Source organism: Panthera tigris, chromosome X (genome assembly GCF_018350195.1).
Source record: "Panthera tigris isolate Pti1 chromosome X, P.tigris_Pti1_mat1.1, whole genome shotgun sequence".
NCBI classification, from domain to species: Eukaryota; Metazoa; Chordata; class Mammalia; order Carnivora; family Felidae; genus Panthera; species Panthera tigris.
The window spans coordinates 8,041,258-8,066,281 of record NC_056677.1 but is presented as its reverse complement, the minus strand read 5'-3'; the positions used below and the strand labels follow the sequence as shown (position 1 = coordinate 8,066,281).

Genomic DNA, 25,024 nt, shown 5'->3' with positions numbered 1-25,024 from the left:
ATAGTACCACTTCAACTTTCATTCCCACCCACCCCCTACCCCCGCCATTGTGACTCCAGACATTGTCCAGTGCCCTCTAGTGGGCACAGCTGCCTTGGTCGAGAACACCGCTCTAGAGAAAAAGAGTTGGGTAAAGAAAGCCCTAAGGTGGAATTAGCTGAACTGTGACCAATGCCAGAGCAACAAGGGAAGGGTTGGAATTGGAATTCACTAGATGCGGCAACCTGGCCTTCCAAAGAAGGTGAAAAGAAGACATTCAGAGGGAGAAGGTCTAACGCTCTGGCCTCCAATGAGCCTTATGCAACCCATGACTCCCTCCTGGTGGTTTTACTCTCATATTACCTAAGGTCATAGGGTGACCTGAGGTGTGGCAAAGAACAGCCTCTGGTGATTTTGGATAGGAGGCAGGGATCGTGTAGGGTAGCAGTCAGTAAGGGAGGTGTTCAGCTGCTTGTATGCCAGAGATGGCATATTGGTAAATGACGGATGTGTTCAACTTTGGAGTTTGGCATAGAAGGCTTCTGTGTTAGGTCCAAAATGTACATCATCTCCAATTCCAACTGTGTAGTGTTCCTTTTGGGGGATCTGGAGAACCCGGAGAAGGCTCCCTTTCTGGATATAAGTACCGTAGCCAACATTTATTGAGCTTGAGGCTCGTCGACATGAAAGGACTCAGAGATAGACACTACATTTTATAGATGAGGAAACTGAGGTACAGAGAAGCTAAAGAAACTTGTCCACATTCCCATAGGAGATAGGCAAAGTTCGTGACTGTGAACCTAAGACAGTCTGGTTGTGGAACCCGCAAAGCCCACCACCATACTGGGAAGCCATCTTTGCCCTTGTGTGTACATTTGACTTGCCTGGGAGCCCCCACATTCCACAGATTTGAAGCATGGAAAATTTTTTTTGGAGAGGAAGACAAGATTTGGCTATTTTGAGGCAATTTTTCACATTGTTTAAAAATTTTTTATTACTTATCAAAAGAAAGTAAATACTGGAACCTAGGCTATTTTTCGTTGACCACAGGGCAGTGTTGTTCGTAAGGGAGCTTCATTGATCTTGGTTATTTTTTTAATAGATTATTCAGATGTGATTTATCAAGGCAAATGTTTTGGGACCCAAATGACCATTCCTTTCTTCTCAACCTCTTCACTTCTCACCACTCCCAGCCCAATCTTATTCCTCAAGTATTATTTACCTTCTAGAAGAGTCAGGTGTTTTAGATGAGGCCAAGATGAATTCTTCCCAGCAAGGAAGTATTTTTGGATAACTAAATGTCAGCCAACGATCCCTGCTGATAAGGCTCTAGACCAGTCAGGGCAAAAGGAATTATAAGCCAAATCACGAAACAATAAGTAAAAACTCCAATTAACAAGAATTTCACAACAAACATAGGCTGATGACTGTTTTATTAAAGCAATATGGAACACAACTAGAGATCACTATGTTCTGGAAACGTGGGAAATTGGTTGAAATTATTTTTCTCTTATGATTCCCATGTTAAGCTCCTCACAGTCGTATCTCTTTGGGACGTTTTCCTAATTAATACAGTTGTTAGCTATTTTGTCTTCTTTTTAAAGTCTTGGCCTTCAATTCAATCTTGTTATTTTCAGCAATTGTTTACTGATAAGAGGCAAAGTTCAGATTTATGGGAAAAGTCAGTGTTTTCATTTTATGTGGAGTTGGGAGAGGAGGTTGTCAACTTGACCCTGCTTGTAAATAAGAAACTTGATCTTTTTTCTTGATAGACTCTCATATTGGAAGACCTATAATGTGCCTTCGTGATGATAATTGATACAATAGCCATATAGTCTCTAAATGATTCGAATGGGAAGAACTTTCTCAAACAGCGTGTGTCTCCACACGTGTCCTTTTACTGCCGGTAAACTTAGTGGGCGGTATGCATGTGTGTGTGTGCATGTGTGTGCATGTGCGTGTGTGTGCATGTGTGTGTGCACCCATTTGTCCTATGTTGCTGTTGCTTTGAACCACAGAACAGAAAAGAATGTAAATATTTTCTGATGTTTCCAGGCAGTCAGCCACCCTTAGGGACGGACAAAAGTTTGTGTTTTTTTTTTTGTCTTACTTTTATCTTTCCATCAGCTTCAACTTTGGCCTATTCCCAGTGAAGCCCCAGGTCAAGGGCAGCCCCAGCCTTCTACCTCCATCGTGGATATGGCTGGTAGTGGTCTGAAAATGAAGGGCTATTCCTTTGGAACTAAAATAGTTTTTCTTACGGGTAGAAAAAATAATCTAGTTGAACTCGGAATTCATCTGTTTTAAAAGAAGACTGGAGGGGAAAGCGTTGTGGTGTATGAGATTTGACCTGAGGAAGAGAATGGCACTTCTACAGTTCTTAAAAAATTGCCATACGTGATCACAATTCCTGGAATCCTGGGGAAATGACTTGTTATGGATAGTTGGGATGTTCAGTTTTAAGCAGCAAGTCTGTTTTGTCTCATCTTTTGTTTAAAATCTTTGAATTAATACGACTTGTTCTTCCACCTCAGGAAATAGTGTATAGAACAGCGCTGTCTAATAAAACTCTCGGTGGTGATGGGAATGTTCTGTGTCCCTGCTGTCCAGTATGGTAGCCACTGGCCCCATGTGGCCTTTTAGCCCTTAAAATATGTCTAGCGTGACTGGGGAACTGAAATGTAAGTTCTAGTTACTTTTAATTATTTTAAATTGGAATAGCCACGTGGGGATACATACTGAACAGGGCAAATATAGAGTATAATTAGCACTTAGTGTATGTCTCTGATTTCAAATATTCCATGGTATTATTATCCTACAAAATGTGAATTTTGATGTGTTCCCTGTCTCTGACAAAGTGAAGATTACTTCCGGGTAACCCTCTCAACCTCTATCTTCAGTGCAGGCCATCAAGATAGGTGGTTCTGGAAATACAGCCTGAAAATTAGTTTGTTAGGTTGCATTTTCCTTTGCCCTTTCTAGTGTGTGAGCTGTGAGCATTTTCTGGTTAATTGGAGTTGTTATTAATTGAGGTTGAGCTCTTCAGATGATCCAGACCTGATGTCATTCAGCACAAAAAAGTCCATTTATAGCCAGTTGAAGCCCAAAAGTGAAATGAGATAATTGATGAGTTTTAAGTCAGAATAGTTCAGACATTATTTGAATCAAAAGGAGACCCATTAACATGAAAAATCACTACAAGCACCTACCTCCTTAAGGGTTTAGGGCTTAGATATTGTTTGACCTTTGACCTGCCTGCTCTTTGAACCCAGTTAACCTTTGGCGGGATTTCAGCAGGAGCTACTTTGATGGTCATTTTTCTGGGGTTTTTTTTTTTTCTGTCTTCATCCTATAATGCTCATCTCTTTTCTGTTTGGTCTCGTTGTTCATTTTCGGGTTTTTTTTGGGTTTTTTTTTTTTGGTTGTTGTTGGTCATTTCCTGCTAAAGCCCCTAGTTCCTTTCCCTTTGCCCTTCTTTGGTCAAAATATTTCTCTGAAAAATCAAGTACACGTGAAGTCATTTCTACTTGGAATTTACCTGAAGGGGACCCACCAAGATCCAAAGGTCACATCAAAGGGAACTGAAGGAAGGAGATGTGTCTGGATTGAAGCAGAAGAAAAGGAGAAAAAATTTTAAATAATTTAATGTGATTCTGATTACAGAAGCAACTTATGTTTATCGTGGGAAAAATCGCATCTTTGTACACACATCTGCATCGCCTTCCTGGTTTTTGTCTATGCATATTTATGTGTATACGTTTAAATTACCTCTGTGTTATGGTCGTGTGTAATATGCACATACGATAGATGATCTTGGTCCTGAATTTTAGTTTATAACATTTGCTCCACCACTAAAGTTTCTTCTAAGGCATACTTTTTTCCATTATTCCTTCAGCTAGATGTAAGAAAATTTAAGTGAGGTACACTTTCTCACGGTATAAATAATGTTGTAATCAACATCTCTGCATGTATCTTTTCGTGCATTTTGATGACTCTCTTAGGCAATTCCTAGACGTGTATTTGCAGTGCATATTGAAGTCCTCACCAACAAAGAGTGAATGGGTGGAGAGCAGATTTCAGATTTCTTAGTGACATGGGAGTGGTTCTGGTGAGATAAGAGTTTCCTTGAGGTGGTTTCCTCGACTTCATCTGACTCTTCAGCTCGATTTCAAAGACAGAGCACAGCTTTGTAGATAGTCTACTTTTGCTTTTTTCCTGATGTGAGAATTCTTTGGGTGTAAGTTTGGGTTTATTAGTGCATTTATGGTTAGGACTGCTATTTGTTTCAGACTGTACTTTTGAGTCTTGGTCTTTAGTATCTAGTGAATTTCTTCCATATTTTACTCAAATACGTACAACGTTGGGCAGCTGACTAAGCCTGAGTCTTAATGAATTAGAGACGCTCTGTTTTCTTCAGTTTACCTCAGCTATGTTACACTATGTGGTGACAGCCACATACATCTACGTGTCAGAATTCTGTCAGTTGCAGCCATCTGCCACAGTTGGGGAATCAGGAAATTAAATAGTCTCAAAGTGATCGTGGAACTTTGAGAGTAACAATGCTGAGGCCAATGTACTTCATTTTGTTATGGAGAATATGTATACAAAGTAAGCTACATAGTAAAAGCTGTATGTATACGTTAACAAAAAGAAGCGGTAACTGAGAGCGGAAAGGAACCGTTACAATGAGAGGGCAATTTAAAACAGGCATAAGAGCTTTATGATCTCTAAAATGCCAAAGGCAACACACCTCACTGATGGGTGTTCATAAGTCTCATTCTAGCCCATCAGGGAAATGCTATGTTGCGGTTAATATACATTGTTTAGTGCGGTGGAATAATGTCCATTGTGGCCTTCCATGAAAATGATGACATTAAAACACATGTTTGGGATTGAACTGAATACACAAGTTTCTATATCTCATAAAATTAACTTATGCAGTATATCTCATTCCATAGTGAATAGTCTTCAGAGTCCAAAGCTTGACTTTTTCCCTGTAATTCAAAATGTGATTTGAATATGTGTGTAGGTACGTGTGTCATTTGACTCATTATAAAAGGAGAATTATTTTGTCAATGACTTTTCCAGAGAATCCTCTTATATCCGAAGAATTGAAAGCAACTCCGATCTGACTCCAAGGTTTGTGTTTTTTCCACATAGTCTCCGAGTAACATCATCCTTTACACCCTTAAAATGTTTCTCAGTAGAAATAAACGTAACGGCAATACGTTCATGAACCGTGAAAGACAAAGTGTGCAGAGAGGCATAGATTTTGGAGACTATACCAGGATATATATCTCTATCTATCTATTGGATTTTTTTTTTCAGGAAAATCATTGACAAAATAATTCTTAGTTCTGGACATATAAGCTTTACATTATTGGAAGAGAGTTTGCTGACATGATATAAATGATGGGGCTTCTGATATTGATGTCATGACCCACTAATCATTTGTGACCCACAGTTGAAAAACACTAGCATGGAAATAGAGTGCGTCATCCATCTAGATGATTCCAGGGCTGGTTAATTCAGGGACACAATGATGCCACCAAAGACTTAAGGGCTCTACATCTTTCCACTTACCCCTTCTGGTCATAATATGGCACAGTTCCAGGCATCGTATCCTCAAACAAGTAGATCCAAGGACAGAAGACCACGTGTGTGCGCGCGCACGCGTGTGTGTGTGTGTGTGTGTGTTTAATTGGAAAGTAATCTTTTTCCCCAGAAGTTCTTCCTCTCCTAGAAGACTTTCCTTCTGGCCCCATTCGTTGCTCAGGTTCCATCACAACCCATTCCTATTTGGTATTGTTGGATTTGGTATGTTATTGTAATTAATGCCATAATTGGCATGGAGGAGTGAACACTCATTCCCTGAGCCAGGGTACGGCCTCATCTGTCCTGAGTTTGTGAAAGGCCAGATGCTGGGTATAATTCCGGCTTTGCCAACAAGGAATGAGGGGTGAGGAAAGCTGTTGTGCAGCTAGCTGAGGAAGTCTGTCATTTTTGCCAGGGCATTTTGCCTCTAATTCTGTCATGGTGTCAGTGCTGCTCGGCCTCCTCTAATCGGTATTTCTGAGCTTCTTTTATCCCTTTGGTATGTTCTGGGTTCCTTAAGGATGGGAACTTACTGTTTTCACCAGGGTCTGGAATTGTGCCTTATCCTAAAGGGTGATAAATGAATATTTACTATGTTGATTGGAATTCGCTCATGAGAATTGATGAAAAGTTTTCTTAATTCTTTATGGGATCTAAATTCTTTTAAGTCAAGTTTTTTGTTGTTGTTTAAATATCAAGACCCTCCCAGTAAAGTTATGTTTATTCATTCCAGAAAATGATTAAGGAGCCTTGATCATAAAGGTACTGGAATAAAGTTACTGTGGGTGCTGTGTAATGTAAACCCTAAAAAGATTGTTTACAATTCTGTGTGGGTGTAGGAGGAAAAAAGGATTCAGATATAAATATGAGTGGGAAAGAAAACTTGTATGAGTCCATTTTATGCATCTGTTAACATTTTGAAGACTATACAGTACAGTTTATCATCTTAAAAATTATTAAGTGAAAGAAATGACTTGTATACAAGATCACCGCGATTCTCTATTTGAAGCTCCATTTAATACAAGTTTTCTTAGGAAAACTAATTACCCCAATAATTTAAAATTCAGTACATTATTGTACATATCATATAATTTCATTTAAAAAATCTTTTTCCATAGAATGAGATCAAAAGATCAGACTTTGGTTACTAATGTGGTGTGAAGTATAAAGTCAGTGTTCCAAGTCTTCTATCTGTTCTGTAATATAAACATTTCTCAAGAGCTTATTTTTTTCAATTTGAAGAATTCTTCATATAAACTTACTTTCATCTGGTTCAGGTTCAGTGACTATACATGTTCATAATTTTTCACTTTATCTACTGTTCTAACTACTGTATGAACGTCTGGGTTTGTTTTTTTTTTTTTTTAATGTTTTGAGATTGTATAAATTCTCTCTAAAAGGGAAAACAGTCCTCATCTGCCTGCAGAATGGTCAACTTTGCACGTGTAAATGAGCAGTTCCCACCTTATTCAAGAGTAGCCATTTATAATAAGTTCCCTGAAGTGACACGAAATTTTACGCGCAATTCAGCACAAACATATGGATGATTTTTAAACCATTTTATTGTTTGCTAATGGTACTGATTTTTAGTTACAGCTTTTACTAAGCGAAGTGATGGCAGGCGAAACTCGTTTTCTTGTGTCATTCTGAAAGCATCTGAAGTGTTTCCTTCAGTTCTCTTCCCATTTTCTGAAACTCTTAATCCTGAAAAATAACAACAAAAGGAAGAATCAAAATAATTTACAAATATTCCTAGCGAGTATCACTTACATCACATGTGTGGCTTCAGTTCTGCCGAAGCAATGTATAACCATTTAAGTTGAATTCTGTAGTATTCAAAGTTTCTTTGTTATCTCCTTGTCATTAGGTGGGAGGTATCCAGAATGGACGACCTTGCCTTCAGGACACCTACAGCTATTATTTAATAAAAAAATAACAGTAGCTACCCTTTACTGAATTCTTCCTGCACGCCAGCCAGGCTCTGAGCTCATCACTTGATTTTATTTTCTGTAAAACAACCCTAAGAAGCTATCAATATTTATACTCCGATTTTACACAGGAGTTTTAAAGAGTTCAGACTACCTGCCCAAAGTCACCTTTCCATAAATAGCTCTGCCAAGATGCAAACACATTATAAAGTTCATGGCTTTAATCATTAATAAAGAGATAAATAAATGCATTTTCTATACAGAGGGAACATTACCTTAGGCTAGTAATCAACTATGGGCACCAAATTATTTGGGATACAATTTCAAATATTCTGTCCCATACTCGCCATAGATATGCTCATAATTGTGAAGACACATATGTCAGATAGTATAACTTTTTGTTGGGAAACTGTGGTAGTTGTACTTGGACAGAGGCTTGAAATATCTGAGTTAGTCACTTTCTCTTATTTTCAAAAAGGGAAAACACCCATGAATTTGAAGTAACTTGTACAATACTGTTTCCTCTTTGGAAGCAGAGCCAGAACTGGAACCTGGGTATGCTAGCTCCCCATCCAGGTCATTTCCATCTCACGCCTCGCTGCTTCTCAGGAGAAAATCCTCAGTAGCATTTATAACATGGAATCACATTTGCATGCATACATGCAGTAGAATTATATAATCTCATATACACAGAATAAGGGTTTGGGAATAGGGATATGAGTCACTTATTTTATTGGCTATTTCCCACTCATTTGGAAGAGTTTTCTGTAATGCAATTAATTTTGTGCTTAATTGTGAAAACTTCTTGCTAAAAGATTAACCTATAGAACCCAGCCCTGAAAAGGAATCTGATAGACTATCTAGCTTCCTCTGAGTTAGATTAAAAAACCGCTCTAGACGGGTAATCTTCCTTTAAAGAGATTCAAAGGGTCCTCAGAGAGATTTCCCACCCACCTTTTGTAGCCTGTTCAATTATTTGCATCCTCCCCACTCTCAAAACTTCCCCCCCCCACCTTTTTTTATCTTCAGTGCAAATCTAGCCTATTCTTGCTAGTTAAACCCTTGAAATATAAGAAAAACTGATATTCCCTTATACTGCTATCCTTAAAATTAATGGGTTTCAGTAATACATATTCTAGAAGTTCAAAACAATCATAGAACTTAAACCCACCATAAAAACTATGCCTCATAGATAAACTTGTTTATAATATAAAGTTACAACACATGCTCAGACTAATAGAGTCATTGACCTGTAGCTACTGAAACTCTAGATCGTGGTTTGTTTGAGAACTTAGAACTCTGGGGGCCAATTTTGCTTTACCACATTTTCACAGATGTTGTCGTGGCTTCAAGGGATACTCACCACTTCTTCCCGCTTGGTCTTGTCTGTTGCTGGCCAAGCTTCCAGAGGCAGGTCAGGAAGCATGGGGGGCAGGGGCTGTATGGGGAACAGCGGAGGCAGAGGTGGCTGTGGCGGCAGGGGCTGGATGGGGTGCACGGGTGGCTGGGGCTGGATGGGCTGGTGAGGCTGCGGCTGGACGGGCTGGGGCTGGAAGGGCTGCTGGGCAGGCAGAGGGAGGTTTGGCTGGTGGTGTTGGGTTGGAGTCATGGAGTGTTGGCCAGGAACTGGCATCATTGGTTGCTGGGGGACCACGGGCTGCTGAGCTGGCACCATGGGGATGTGGTGATGAGGCTGCAGGGCGTGATTCGGGGGGTTCTGCTGGGACAGCACGGGAATGATTTGGTGGTGCAGCCATCCACCCATGGGTTCGTAACCATAGGAAGGGTACTGGTGAGAAACAAAGAGTCAGGTTTACCATTGGCTCCATTGACTTCCAACTGGAGAAGTAGTCATGTTGTCTTTGTCATTATGACTATGAATATTTATGCATTTTTCCTGTGCAAGAATTTCTAACTGTGTACACAGATATGACCTTCTACAAACTGGATTTTCCATTAGTGTCTGTATGTGGCATAGATATGTTATTTCACTTAAAAGGGAATTGAAACACATGCTTAATATTTTAAGGGAATAAAGAACAAAAAATGTACGTACCGGATGCCTTATCATGTTCTGGTACCACTTCAGAGGAGTGAGCACCTTAAGAAAAAGAGACATTAGAATACATTTGCTTTAGTTTAGTTACATGAAATGCACTCACTGATGCTGCAGTCCTGTCAATATCGATAGCCTGAAAGTGTGAGTTCTACAGATCAAAGAATAGGGTAAACATTTGTCAGGTGCTTCCTATGTGTTATGCACTACATTACATCCATCACACACATCTTTCATGTTTTATCACATACTCTGAGGCAAGTATCATCACACTCACTTTTACGGACAAGGTCATGGGGAGTTAAAGAAGTTTATGAGCTTGACTGAGGTCACAAAAGTAGTAATTCTGTTCAGTTCCCCAGCTCCTGCTCTTCTTTGCCAGAGCAAAACAAAACAAAACAATTAATGTGATATAACATGAGTCGTGTCTTTTGTTGATCTGATGTCACAATGCAAAAATAAAGGAGGTGGAAGAACTGTCCCTCATCCTAGAAACACAGATTTTCTGGTCAAATATATCAACCTCTTAAGGTTTAACAGAAAGTGTTGCCTCAAATTCTTCGTAGTAACACTTTTCCTCGGGTTACATGTGAGTAAACAGATTCACAGATTGTCGTCTGAGCCTACCAAAGAAGTAGGAGTTTCATTCCTTTTTCAACAGTATATACTTGGTTACAGCCTCAGTTCTGGGGACTCCTTCACATAGTAGTAGCACAGCATTTGATATCAATACAACAAACACATTATTGACCTTGCTCAAATTATACTTGACAGAACACCTTTTGTATTGCATAACTATTTTTCTCCTCAACCATACTTTGAAGTGTGGGTATTATACTTATTTCCCTTCTCCAGATGAGGAAACCAAAGTTTTAAAGAGAGAAAATGATTTGCCAAAGGTCACATGATTAGAATGGGGTTGAGGAGAGCCCTCAAACCCGATTTCCAGAAATCTCATGCTTTCCATTGCTCTGCAGAATGTCTCATAGACCACTTGGTCACTGATCATTGATCTTTCAGCAAAGACAAACAAAGGAGACACATAGAGTGTGAACATCTTAGAATTAGGAGTTTCTAGCTGGAAAGGATCTTAAAAAAACAGCTGACTCCCCCAACTTTTACAGGCTGAACAGCTTTGCTGTTCACTTTCTGCCCTACCATGCAGCCCCACCCTGAGTGGTAGTTCCTGATGGATAATTTTATAGCCATATAAGGAGGAGAAACTGAGTCAGAGAGGCCGAGTAGGAGTGTGCCGGGGGCAATGCGGGCTTCAGGCAACCCATCAGGGCTTAAACCAGGAAGCTGGTAATGGGAACTGAAAAAGCGGGACTGAGAAACATCTTGAACAAAGAATCAACACACTACTCTTCACAGAGCCCAGGGCATTGTTAAGTCAAACAATGGTCAAAATTAGTAAAGAGAAAAATTACCTCATAGCTGAAGTTGATATAACCAGGGTGCCCAGGATGAGGTGGTAGCTTTTATAGAGGGGAAAGGAGAAGAAAAAGAAAGAGGGAGAGGGAGAGAAGGGGGAAAGAGAGAGAGAGGGAGAGAGAGAGAGAGGAAGAGATTAAGTCAATATGCAATTGTTCACATTAAGGGAGACTGAAGCTACTTTAAAAAAAATCTACATGGTGCAGAATATATTTGAGGTCTACTTTTAGTCTGAACATGTACGCTGTGTAGGAGAGGAGCCCTCTTATTTTAAAGACGTCCAGAACAACTAAATGACTTTCCCAAGACCCGGAAGCAAAAACCAGACACATTTATCCTCCAGTGATCTTTGACACCCTCCCCCACCCATGTTGTCAACTAATCCTACTCTATCCCATCCACCATTTTATGTCTTAATGCAACTCACTCCGTGTTGGAAAGAGAGATGTGTTTCTCCTACACAATTCTGAAATACCGACGAGAACTGTTTGCCAAACCTTCCCTTATAGATCAGGAGGTGGAGAAGTGCTTAAGTATCCCAGAGATTCCTCACAATTGGTGTGCAAAGCACAGCAACAACAACTAAGGAAACAACTGCCTGTGAGTTATTGATGAACATGAGGAGATGGGGAGGTAAGGTGGAAACATTATAAATCCCATGGAAAGTGAGAGAGTTGATTTCGACGGCTTCTTTTTATTATTCTGTCCCAGTTTTTTATGGAAGAAAAAATGGAAAGTTCAAAATAAAAATCAGCCCGAATAATGATCTAAACCAGGACTGGCTGGCCTGTCAAAAGTGGAGGCCGTGTGACTGATGACTGCATTGTACAATTCTGGTTGGCCCTGGAGTGGGGGAGAGGGAGAGGAGACAGGATCATGCAGAACATCTCCCTCAGACATCGAGCTAATTAAGGCTCTATTAGTTTTAAATGCTCGTATTTTAGAAGGTTTATTTGCTCTCATCTGAGTGTGAACTACTTTTCGTTAGGGAACTGCCTTTCCTGTACTTTCTTGATATAAGTAAGCCCTCAGGGAATAGGGGTGCTGACTTGAGGAGTGGAAATAGGGCTCAATTTGTAATGCAGGGGCCCCTCAGGGGACTAGAAGTTGCCACAATGCAGGATTTTAGGAAGGCAGAGCACAGAATCTTGGTCTTGTGGGTGAGAGAGGAAGAGAGGAGGCAGATATGCAAGCTTGGCCGGCTTCTGGTTGTATCAACTGTTCCTTATGCCACCGAAAAGCAGTTGGGTCCTGCTTTGCCTGACCGTGATCTAAGCTCTCTGACCTGATGTGCTTATGTCTAAAGAGAATGGGTCAGGCGTCCTGGTCCTTGGTACCTTTGAACGTAAAATATATCCACATGCATTGGGCAGAGGTAGGATTCTGGACAACCACACGGAAGCACCCATGTACTTGGCAGGTGCACCCAAAGGGATGCGGCCTCTGACAACAGGGAGAGGGTTCAAGAAAGAAATTCCTAACACAGAAATCTTACCCTCTGAAGGATAATAGCAGTGGAGTTTGGAGGGCAGGAAGAGAGCTGGACACTTGTGAGAGAGTGGGTTTTAGAGAAAACTGGCTTTTTTGTAGTATTTGGCTAAGGCTGATTAAGCATTTTCTCTGGAGGCCTTTCAAGGGTTCCTTCCAAAAGTTTCCTCCATCTAGAGATGGGCGATGATATTTACAAGCTAATTGTTTCCACAGAATCTCCTGAGGTGCTTGTTAAAATGCAGAGTCCTGGGCACCACCCCCACTCCAGCTGTACTGAATCAGAATCTTGGGTGGAGGCATCTGAATATTTTTTTTTTATAACAAGCTCTTCAAAGTGTTTCTTAAACACAGAGACATTTGAGGACATCTGATCTTGCACTGTCTTGAGCCCTAAAGTTTACCAACTGTGGGGCAGATTTTTATTTCCAAGCTTGTGAAATTGGATATTGACTTATGCAGGGGTGTTTTACTCACGGGCATAGCAAAGGCTGCTCCCAGGAGGCAGGCAAACAAAATCCAGGTCCCCATTTCTTGCTGGCCCTGAAATATAAGTTGACAGCTAAATCTCTTCGCAAATATGGACACAATTAATACTCCATAAAACCCACGTAATCCATATTACTCTGTCGCTAGTAAAGAGGATGGGACCATTCTTTGTGAGGTTACTTCATTCACATGTGATTTCCAGTTTTCAGCTCATTTCATTGCTTTTGGAATGACGAGAGTGACAAGGATGCTTCTCACTTAGGTTGAGAGAAGAACAAATTGTAGAGATGTCAATCTATCACTACACGATTTGGTTGCTACTCTCCTATACCTGTGTAGCCTGTGGATTCATAGAAGCTAAACGTAGCATATGATTAACGATCGTAAAGAATAGAGCTGGCTCTAAAAGCTGAGGAGATCTTTCAGGTGCACAGTATTGGATACTTTCAGAACCAGGACGCACAAAAAAGGTTTTTTTTGTACGGTGCCCCTGAGCACTGCTGCTGTTAAAAACAAAGACTAATTGTCTGCGAAAAGACCTTAAGGAATTTACCAAAATAGAGTAAGGAAGGAGTGGAGTGAAGTTCCAGGTGTGTCAACCGGTAGGCCTTCAGGCAAGACCCTCAGGTGGCATCTCTGAGCTCCAGATCGGGAACAAAAGATGTGGTTGAATGGAAGGGAGAGGACAGTGCTAATATTGTGCGATCATTCCATGACTTTTGAATGACTTCCGCTTGAAAGAGTCCATGTTTAGTCAATGACATCTTCTTTTTGTTTGGCACTGTACCGTAATTATACACTTTATGACCCTTGGGACATGAAGCGGAACAGGCCATCCTAAAATACGCACATTGCTTTGCGGTACAAATTATTGACTATGAAAACTGTCAGAAGCAAGGTCTTGAATTTTGCAAAGAAAGTGAGTCTCCTGTGTAATAATGCCAGCTGTAAAAAGTGCGCTGACGCGTTCTACCTCCTAAATGTGTTTTTTTAAAGTTTGAATTAATGAGGAAAAAAACCCACATTTAGTTGGTGGTTCTATTTGATGTAATTAAACAAGATGGCTTTTAAAGTCGTAGATCACAGCCTGTGAAAAATCATTTTTATCTTAATTGGCAAGTAGTGAAAATAAATATTTTACTGTGAAATTTGGCCCCCCAAAGTGCTTTGGGATTCTGGAAGTAAAACTTAGTGAAATACAGACAGACACGTTGCTGCATTAGAGAGTAAAATAATCCATCTAAGTAATCAGAGTCTAATTTAATTATGGTCCGGCTGAAGAAGTAACTGAATATGACAGCATAAAATATTAGAAATGCAGAATACGTTTGCATCTTTTCGTACATGAAATGCAGTAAAGGAAATGAATACAACAGAAAGGATACCAAATTATGAATAAAATCCACATACCTTTGAATATGTGTGTTCAGAGGAAGTTTCTGTCTGAAACTCAGGGATGCTTGATCCTTTAGATTTCTTCCAACTGAGAGCTCAATTTATATCATTCACAGCATCTAGAACAACCAATCAGATTTCTGAAGGAAAATGTGTTGAGTATACCTAAAAACCCCTGTATCATGAAGTTTTAAAAACTGTGATCAAATAGAAGGCTGCATGTTGTGATTAGTGCATTTAGAGTCTTTCATTATGGGCAATAATAGGTTTAACTGGCAAAAAATTTCATCGGGTTGTTTGTAAGTCAGCAAATAAGTTGACTGCACATGCTGATATATTCAAAGTTACATTCAAGAAGAGCTATGTCATTGTCTGTTCCCTGGTTCTGGCAAACGTAACATTGTTCTTTACCCAAAAAGCTAGATAGTTGAGTTTCTGTAGTGTAATCAACATGTCCCCTAGGGTTGGTCATCCCTTTCAGATCAGGATAAGTTGATTAAAACCCCCATTCTGGTAAAACCCCAAAGCTCTCCCCAGTATTTCTCTGAGGGATTCTAAGTTCGGGATCCCCACTGCTCTATTTTCTACTTCCATTGAATGCATTTTCTCTGTTGCCTGTGCCCATTCCTCTATCACCACTCTGGTGTCCACTGAAAGAGGGGACGAAGTTACCTCTCCTTGGCCCCATCCTACAACCCACCTGCCCCCCAAGGAACCATGAACTCAAGATGATCACAGTAGCAGACTTTTCCTGATGATCCGAAGGACGAGGCGAGAAACGTCACGCACCAGACTGCACACTTAAGCATTGTGTGTGGGACATTGCTCTGGTGCCCCCCTCCCACATGACAATCTCGCAGGACGATGGTCCTTTGTGCCCACGTCCTTCTGGCCCGATCCCACTTTCTCTTACAAACAATTCCAAATTCCTCTTTCTTTTTCAGAGCCTCTTGACTTCCCCTTTAGGTGCCATTGTTCCCATGTTCTCAGCAGCCTCTCCTTTGCCTAAACAACAAAAACCGAAGCCCTTCTGCCTCTGAGAGGATCTATGATCTAGCTATTAATTTCATATGTCTTTTACCCTTCTACCTTAGTAAAGCACATGGATTTTTGTCTTTTACTCTAGGATCCGATCAGTTAAAAAGCAAATCTGTAACTGGTGATAAGAGGTAGCTGATGAGTTGTCTATCAACATTAGATCAGTAAAGGAAATGCCGAGTATATACCCAGACACCATTGGCAGTATAGCCAGATCTCTTTTACTACTTTAGTCATATTTTTAAAGTTTGTACATGTGCGTATGTTTTTATAAACATGCTCCGCATTGGCTGAATTAAATTCAAGGAGAAAATACCCATGAAAGGCAATGTAGTACTATTAAGAACTAGAGCTTAGACTTACGTGGGTACTGACCCCAGCTTCACCAAGGGTTGAGGGACCACTGACAAGAGGTTTAGCCCATTCGAGCCTCAGTTTCCTCATCAGTGAAATGGGGATAATTATAGAATCTACCTACAAGGGTTAGTTGAAAACTAAATGAGAAGCATCTCTGGGGGAAATGGAAAGTTATCATCCTCCCCAACCCCATCACTTGGCGTGCAATAAATGTTTAAAACGTGCTAATAAATAAGATTCTAAGTTGATCTTGACAGATGAACTAGTAGGGAATGAATAACCACGGTGAAGAAAGGTAGCTCTTTCAATCAGGGTTTCAATCAGGGAGAGAGACAGAGGGAGAGACAGAGAGAGATTGCAAAGAAGGAAGTGGAAGATTGTAACAGGTGAAAGGTATGAATGAAAGTCAATATAGAATATAGTCCTGAAAGCCATTTGTGTCCAGGTTTGCATTTACTTGTGAATATGTTTACTGATGAATTCTATACGAGGATTGGCATCCGCTTACTTAGAAGAGGAAGAGGTTGGGGGCGGGGGGTTGTGCAGCAAGGTGGTAAGGGAAAGGAGGAGGGAGAGGAAGGGTAATGTAGAATCACATCATGTTCTTTTTCAATCTTTTTTTTTCTAGTTTATTTAATTACATATATTGGTGTCTGAAAGGATTCAGGACATGTTTTTCCTGCAAATTTGTGGTTAATCTCTATTAATAGGGTCATTGGTGAGCTATTAGTGGTCGCGTAGTTTTACCAAGTTTATCTCATTCCTTTCTGTCATGTTTCAAAAATGAGGGACTCATATTTGTTGACAAGGATCAACAGAAAGATCCCCCATTGTGGCATTAATTTCTCTGGTCCACTGCATAGCGAGTTATAGCCAATTCACTATGGACAGTTGTTCAGGCTCTGATGGCAAATACAATAGAAATTATGTGGTTCTTTCTGTTTATTTTCTCCCACTGCACATTCTGAGTCATAGGGTATTAAAATATGGATCTCTCTGCTTGAAATTTCTTCCACTAATTTAGGTCCCACAAATGCAGTTTAAAAGTTAATGTTTGGGGGAAAAAACAAAATTTCAATTAAAATTTTTTCTATAAGCAATTATTTCAATAAGTTGAGTTTGTCAAAAAAGAAAACGGAATTTACTAGATTGACTGCTTATTTTGTTATGTAGAGGCTATAACATTTCCCAAGCAGTTGTGTTCTTGTTTTCCTTGCACTTTGATATCAAATATTGTCTTCTCTTTTAAAAAAAAATCACTATTTTAAACAATGGATCATAAGCATAAAATATTTTTCTCTATGGCATCATCTCTGGAACAGTTATAACAAGATGACTCCAGAATGTGTCTTCATTCACTTATTCACTCATTCCAGCTTTCCTCCAAAATGATGAGTGAATATACACCCTTATGGATTATAGGTTCTCATTCCTTTTTTAATTTTTTTAAATGTTTATTTATTTATGAGAGACAGAGAGACAGACTGCGAGTTGGGGGGCAGGCAGAGAGAGAGGGAGACACAGAATCTGAAGCAGGCTCCAGGCTCTGAGCCGTCAGCACAGAGCCCGATGCGGGGCTCGAACTCACGAACTGTGAGCTCATGACCTGAGCCGAAGTCGGATGTTTCACTGACTGAGCCACCCAGGCTCCCCTATAGGTTCTCATTCTTGCTTAGTGGAAAGGAGGAACAGCCAAGAAAGGGTTATACAAAAATCACATTTGGGACATCTTCTGGTCCAGAAGCAGCTGCCCTAAATCCTTCCTGAGACCTGTAGGATTAAGCAGGGCCACAAAACAGGCAACTCATGTGGAAGGACCTCAGGCTGGGAGGCCGTCTACGCTTTTTGGCGCAAATCAAAACCCAGATGATTTCTGCCTGCCACTGGTCAGAGATGGGAAAGCACGCGTTAATCCCAGGCAGTAAGAATCTGACGCGCCACTATTATGTCTCCTCATTTTGGCCCAACTGAATATGTTTAATGAAGAAAGACCATGGTAGTCAAGAGCTCCAGCAGTCTTGAGCTCTGAGAGGAAGCATATTTTAAATGTCTTCACCTCCTGCAATGTCTGGCTAAATCGTATGCACTCAACAACAACAACAACAGCTTTTATAGTTATTCTTTCCCTTGACTTACAACTCATCACATTTTGCTCTTTCCATGTCGCTTATGCTAATGACTTCTCCCCTTCTAACTTGCTGCTCCTAATTCATAGTGTGCTGGGAAAATCTTATGCCCGAGCTTGTTAGAACTCTGTGTGGACTGCAAGTAAAGAGATGCTCTGAGTGGCGTTGGCTCCGGAGGCTCACGTGTGAGAAAAGCTCAAGCATTTCAGTCTTGTGGTGTTGACTTTTGGCTGCTGGGAGGATGTTTTGTTTTGTTTGGGGGTTTTAATGAACTTCCTGGGTTTAGTGGGCATTGAGGTATGTGGGTGCTCTTTGGAGAAGTCGGGTAGTAGGAGATCCAGAAGCCTTTTTTAATCTATCTGAGCTCAACTCTTAAATCTTCTTTTAAAGCAGGTCCCAGATTGTCCGATATTCTGGAATAATTTCACGAGTGAGTATTCTGAAGTAACTGGAGCCAAAGTCGACTTTTAAACGTTTCTTCTGTTGATATTCACTTGTGAGAAAATATTGCTCTCTAGGCTGGTTTTTTTGCTGGAGTGTAGTCGTACCTTCTTCAGAACTCAGGTACACCACCACTAAGTGATTCCAGTGGACACAGTGACTTCCCTTTGCAACCCTGGGAAGTCAGATATTGTGTCTTATACTTCCCTGGGAGTTCTTTGTTACCTAGAAAAGTCTCTTTTACAAGCTAGGTGCTAGATGGATGTGTTGATCAATTGAAGAAAGTGTAGAGTTCTTCATGACATTATGAAAATATAAAAAAAAAAGTACTTAATCTACGTGGATTCTCCATAGACAAAGAAGCCAAGATTGCTTTTTTTTTTTTTAATTTTATTTTCAAGTAATCTCTACACCCAACATGAGCTCGAACTCATGACCCTAAGATCAAGAGTTGTGTACTCTACTAACTGAGCCAGCCAGGTGCCCTTGATTTCTTGATTCATTGATTTTGATGGGCCTTTTAAACAGCTAAGATGGATAACGCAGCATTGCTGTCAATGCTTCCTATAGACTTTCCAGCAAATGGACTTTAATAAGAACTTAAAAAGGGAGATACCGTAAAAGGTTTAGAATCCGTTATCCTAGCCTCCTTATTATATTTGGCTGTGATCTGTTAGTTCAAACTGGAATACACTATAAGTAAATATACTATGATAGATCCGCTTGATCTTTTCTTACTTGTCACTGAGTTTGTTTGCTTAATATAATAAAGTCATTACTCTTATTATTATCTTAAGCTTCTAGAATGACTTCAGCCCAAGGAGCAATTTGAAAAGAATAACAACAAAATACCCTCTCTGGCTCACATTCATATACTTTATTGATTGCAACCCATTAGTACCTATTCCAGAATGCCCTGGAATTCACTGTGTTTTTTTGCCTGGTTGTTTGAAGCTATGAAAAAAAAAGAGGGATCTTCTACTGGCTAACAGCATTTAATAAGTGTGTAGACTTGGGACAGGGAGCATAAGATAAGCAATAACAGAGGTAAGGAACCAGAAAGCAAAAGGGCACAAGTAGGAAGAGAGAAATGGGGGCAGTTGGTTAGGTGTCTGACTCTTGATTTCTGCTCAGGTCATGGTCTCACTGTTCGAGCCCCATGTCAGCATCCGTGCTGACAGCCTAGAGCCTGCTTGGGATTCTCTTTCCCTCTCTCTCTCTCTCTCTCTCTCTCTATCCCTCCCCTTCCGCTCGCTCACTCTCAAAATAAATGAATAAACTTAAAAAAATTTAAGAAGAAGAGGGAAATGCATTGGGGTGGGTAATTCAGAGTGGTGATCAAAGTTGGTGACAGGCTTAGCAAGCCACAGGTGTCCTGAAAAGAAAAGGTGAAACTTATAAATGAAGCAGTAGGAAATAAAACAGCTACACAGGAAAGGGACATGGCCCTTGGTCACAAGCTCTGAACATAACTCTCAAAGGCCAAAATTATGATATGACTTCAGCAGCCACTATCAAGCACTCAGTATATGCCTAATGCAGTCATCGGCCTTGGAGTACAAATGTGAATAGGACAGTGGTCCAGTTCTCAAACTACTCACGGCCTCTGGAATTCTCCAGAGAATTCTGGGAGTGGGTGTTGGAACGAACCATCCGTCTTGGCTTCAGGAAACTAACACATTCTGTGCTTGCGTGTCCGAGGATGAGAAAGGGGTGACGGGGGAGCAGAGGGAGAGTAGTGACACCAAAAGGCACGTGGGGGGCTATGGTAAAGGTGGGCTATCTAGAGTATTCCAGTAGTTCTTTGGCTGGATTGGGAAGGGGCATATTAATTGTAATAAGACCACTTCAGTCTTTCAGCCTGTAGTCCTACACTTTCTGCTTTCGCGGTGATTGTGTATTCACTGATACACACACTGAGTCATCGGGGGAAGAGTTAATTATAGGCAGTGCCTGCTGTTTTCACGATGAACTAACATTGAGAACAAAATGTCTACCAACAGGGGGCTGCTCAAATCAACGATGGTACATGTAATAGTCAAAGGGAGGGTGTTAGTCTGTATTTGTTGACATAGAAAAATGTTTGGGACATGTAGTTAAGTGAAAAAAATATTCAGAGTTCGCGTTCTCTAAAACAATTCTTTCTCCTCCTCTTCTTTTCCCTCCCTCCCTCCCTCTCTTCCTTTTTCTCCATTTGAGGAGATCGTCACCAAAATATTAACAATGCTTATCTAAGAGTCTCATTTCTGAAAGTCTCTGGGAAGCCAAGATTTTATTTTATTTATTCTAAATAATCCATGAGTAGAAAGAATGCAGGGGAGACACAAGAGGTTTGGGGTATAATTTCTCATTTGTGTTCAGTAAGAGTGATGAGTGACAGGGCTCTGTTTCCCATAGGCCCTGGGTTTATATAATATTCATTCCCGGAGGGAAAAAACAAAAAGCCGAACATAAACTCAAAGACAAAAACATGACTTTTTAAAGCGACAGGGCCCCTTTTAGATTAGTAGTAGAAAATATCCTAATAATGCAAGCATGCACCAAAAGGGCTCATACCGCTTGTAATTTGAAAGATATGTAAACATTTGCTAAATATCTGGTGGGTTATAATTAACTGGTAACTGTCGGGAGCGAAAACATTACATCTGTGTTAACAGAGATAACACGGTAACGTAAAAACAAGCATTTTGATTTCTGCCTATTGGGCAAAGTACACCAGAGTAAGTTGCATTTACCTACCGGGGTTCAGCATACGCAAACACAGACTGGTGTTTTCTGAACGAAAGCAACATGTGATGGTGGGGAGAACTTTTCTTTGGGAGGACAGCCTAGCTCAAAATTGTGGCTGGGTCACTGGCCTGTGACGCCTGACCTCAGCCAGTGTTCCTGACTCTTTGGCACACTTACCTTACTGCCCGGAAAATGGGACGACATCAGTAAGGGAAAGCTAATGATGTCATTCACTATACATTCACCCCTTCATAAACATGATTTCCAATATTAACAGTGGCAATTTCAGTAATTGCTTAAGGGGAGAAAGGAGAAAATTTTTTTTAATTATTTTTTTTAATGTTTATTTATTTTTGAGAGAGACAGAGACAGAATGCGAGTGGGTTAGGGGCAGAGAGAGGGAGACACAGAATCCGAAGCAGGCTCCAGGCTCCAAGCTGTCAGCACAGAGCCCGATCGATGCAGGGCTCGAACCCACGACCTGAGCCAAAGTCGGACTTTCAGCCGACTGAGCCACCCAGGCGGCCCAGAAAGGAGCAAATTTAATGCAGCATAGGAAATAAGTCACCGCCTAAAAGGTTGGAAATGATCGTTCTCACATATGTGCTCTGCAGAGTTTCCCCTATTGTTCTTGGACAGAACGTTCTTATATTGTTACACTTTAGTGGCATACTTTTCATCTCCGTCTCTTAAGGAACTGCCCACAGGGATATAAATACAAAATGTCAGAATATGATTTTTATGCGATCTGCCCATTCTACAGGAAACAAGAGATAGGTGGTGGGACCTAAGTATCAGCGATGTGTTGTCACTCCTGGTAACCACTCCGGTTATTGTTTTAGCTCCTGGCCCCTCGAACACGGACAGAGCCCTGAGCAGCTGTCCAGCAAGCATCTTCTTCCTCACATCCCTAACTTATGTTAAGATCCAGTGATAGCATAGCCTGTTTAAGAAAAAAAAAAATCACGTCATGAGTGGTATGTCTGCTTGGGATACTAACTAGATTTGAAGCTGATATAATTCAGCGGAATGAAATAAATCAGGAAGAAGACCAGAAATTAATTTAATTCTACTCACATACATTTTATTACAGGCAATTTTTACTTGAAATGAAATTAAACAGATGCACTAGTCTGTCACAGAAATCTGTGGAGTAAGTGCAAGTCTGTTCTAATTGTAGACAGCATCTTCCCCAGGATAATGCTAACATAGTTTTACAAAAATAGTAACAAAATCTCCATTTTTCTTTGTCTTACCTAGTGCATCATCTTTATCATCATCATGCTCTCAGGAGAATCATAGTCACGTGCTAAGTTTATTCTCAATAGCATTTCACACGTCTCTAGAATTTTTAAAGCATTAGTATAAAGTATTTGTTGAGTATCTGTAACATCCAAGGTTTAGGACACATATAAATATATGGCATGGGATCCATCTGATGGAATAGTATTCAGCCATAAAAAGGAATGAAGTGTTGGGGCACCTGGGTGGCTCAGTCGATTAAGCCTCTGACTCTTGATATGGGCTCAGGTCATGATCTCACGGTCCGTGGGTTCAAGCCCCATGTCAGGCTCTGTGCTGACAGCTCAGAGCCCGGAGTCTGCTTTGGATTCTGTATCTCCCTCTCTCTGCCCCTTCCCCCCCACCTCAAATATAAATAAATGCTAAAAAAAGAAATTATTAAAAGATCTATGAAAAGAATTTTAATCATTTTATTGATACAGAATTTACATATCATAAAGTTCCCACTTAGAATGTACAATTGAGTGAGTTTTAATATATTTTCTGTATCTTTGCAAAGTTTGCAACCTTCCCCACAGTCTAGTTCCAGAACATTTTCATCACCTGAAAAGAAATCCCATGCTCCGTAGCAGTCTCTTCATGTTTCCCTTTCCCCAAGCCCTAGACCACCACAGTCTAGTCTCTGTCTCTGTGGATTCGCCTCTTCTGGACACTTTGTGTAAATGGGATCATAGAACACATGGCTGGAAAGTGGATCTCTGAGAACCTGTGCTGGAGGGCTTCTCAACATTAGCACTCTTGGCATTTGGGACTAGATAATTCTTTTTTATTATTATTTTTTTTTAACATTTGTTTATTTTTGAGAGAGAGAGAGAGAGAGACAGAGAGACAGAGAGAGAGAGAGAGAGAACGAGTGGGGGAAGGGCAGAGAGCGAGGGGGAGACAGAATCCGAAGCAGGCTCCAGGCTCCGAGCTGTCAGCACAGAGCCCGATGCGGGGCTGGAACTCAGGAACTGTGAGATCATGACCTGAGCCAAAGTTGGATGGCGAACCGACTGAGCCACCCAGGCGCCCCTGGGGCTAGATAATTCTTTATTGTGGTGGGGCTGTCCTGTGCACTGTAGGGTGTTGAACAGCCTCCCTGGGCTCCACCCACTAGCTGCCCATAGCACCTCCTCCCCAAGTCGTGACAGCCAGTAGTGTCTCCAGACATAGCCACATGTTCCCTAAGGGAGAAGGGGAACAAAATTGCGCCCAGTGGAGGACCACAGACCCACAGTTACCAGAGAATTGAACTGGGTGTAGAGGTACAGGAAATGGAGTGTGTACCTGGACCCAGCATGCAGTTGTGGAAAGACCGGTGTTCCAGGGTCCTTATAGGTCCAAACATTGAGCCCCAAGTTCTAAAATTCTGTCATTCCTTTTAGAAATGGTAAAGAGGGGCGCCCGGGTGGCTCAGTTAGTTAAGCGTCTGACTCTTGATTTTGGCTCAGGTCGTGATCTCGCGATCCATGAGTTCGAGCCCCACGTCGGGCTCTGCGTTGGCAGTGTGCAGCCTGCTTAGGAATCTCTCTCTCCCTCTCTCTCTACCCCTCCCCTGCTTGTGTGCTCTCTCTCTCAAAATAAATAAATAAACATTAAAAAATTTTAAGAAAAGAAAATGATAATGGGTCGAATAGGGAAAGCAGCACAAGAGTTATTTGGATGAAATTATTGTTCAAAAAATATCCAGTGGGGAAAAATCACCCATTTTTCAGATTATTTAAAAAGCATTGAAATGATTGTGAAAAAAATAAAAGTAAATGGAATATGCCAGTGGTCTTCTTCATTATAAAGGGTTGGAACCATGCGTGCTGCTAATAATTGAAAAAGTATACAATTTAAATTTTGCATGGTCTATGTTAGAACCGTAAAGGTGTATTAATGGTTCCCAAGGAGTTTTGTTTAACTCAGTGTTAAAATTGACCCCCTGAGCAAGCAAAAAGAAGCATGAGATTTGATTTATACTGTGGCTAATGAAAACAAGTGGGCAATCATAGTTTAGTCATATCTTATTAATCTAACATAGTCTAAGGAATGGAGGAAAGAGAGGAAGTGTGTGGGCTTCAGAAATACGTAAATTTCAGAAAAAATCACTTTATAAGCGTGACCTTTTTTCTGTTCCGAAATGCATGAGTGGAGGAGGCCCTCATCCTCCCTGGTAACTCATTTATAAATGAATGGGCTAAATCATGCCTTCCGTCCATTCTCATTCTCAAGATGTGCCCTGCTCAGACTGGGACTCTTAAAAGCCTTGAGGTAGTAACCGGCATGTTTCCTGCTCTCAACTTTAAGGAAGTGTTTTCTCAGTCTGCCTTAGGCTGTGCAACCTTGACCATCTAGGACTTGACACCCTGTGTATGGCAGTGATATCAGGCTAGTTAATTCACTTGGATTGTGTTTACAAGTAGGTTGCCATTACACGGTATCTTCTCTATAAATACAATTACACAATGTTGCTTTTAGCTTTTGTTTATATCAGGGATCTAATTGAGTGCCTTAAACTCACGCCGACTTAAATTTATTTAGGGGCGCCTGGGTGGCTCGGTCGGTTAAGTGTCCAACTTTTGATTTTGGCTCAGATCGTGATCCCACGGTTGGTGAGTTCGAGCGCAGAGCCTGCTAGGGATCTCTCTCCCTCTCTCTCTGCCCCTCCCCTGCTCGCTCTCTCTCTCTCTCTCTCTCTG

The 25,024-nt window shown here is 40.9% G+C and overlaps 2 protein-coding genes across 5 annotated transcripts in view; one reads left to right on the top strand and one right to left on the bottom strand.

Moving 5' to 3' along the window:
* The window catches only part of ARHGAP6 (Rho GTPase activating protein 6), a 449,413-nt gene that overhangs the window by 323,020 nt on the left and 101,369 nt on the right, over window positions 1-25,024 (top strand). The gene's annotated exons all lie outside the window — the stretch shown is intronic.
* Window positions 8,851-13,011, bottom strand: AMELX (amelogenin X-linked). Its single transcript, XM_042974276.1, has 5 exons — window positions 12,958-13,011; window positions 10,989-11,036; window positions 9,665-9,709; window positions 9,559-9,603; window positions 8,851-9,291 (listed from the first exon to the last, which is right to left on the bottom strand). Exons 1-5 carry the CDS (start codon window positions 13,009-13,011, stop codon window positions 8,851-8,853), a joined length of 633 nt encoding a protein of 210 aa, XP_042830210.1.

Excerpts from the sequence above, each read along its gene's own strand:
- AMELX (XM_042974276.1), bottom strand. The coding sequence starts at position 13,011 with ATGGGGACCTGGATTTTGTTTGCCTGCCTCCTGGGAGCAGCCTTTGCT. Across the intron at positions 9,710-10,988 it reads ATATCAACTTCAGCTATGAG|AACTCACACTTTCAGGCTAT; the intron begins GTAATTTTTCTC and ends TTTGATCTGTAG. Across the intron at positions 9,604-9,664 it reads TTGACAGGACTGCAGCATCA|GTGCTCACTCCTCTGAAGTG; the intron begins GTGAGTGCATTT and ends CTTTTTCTTAAG.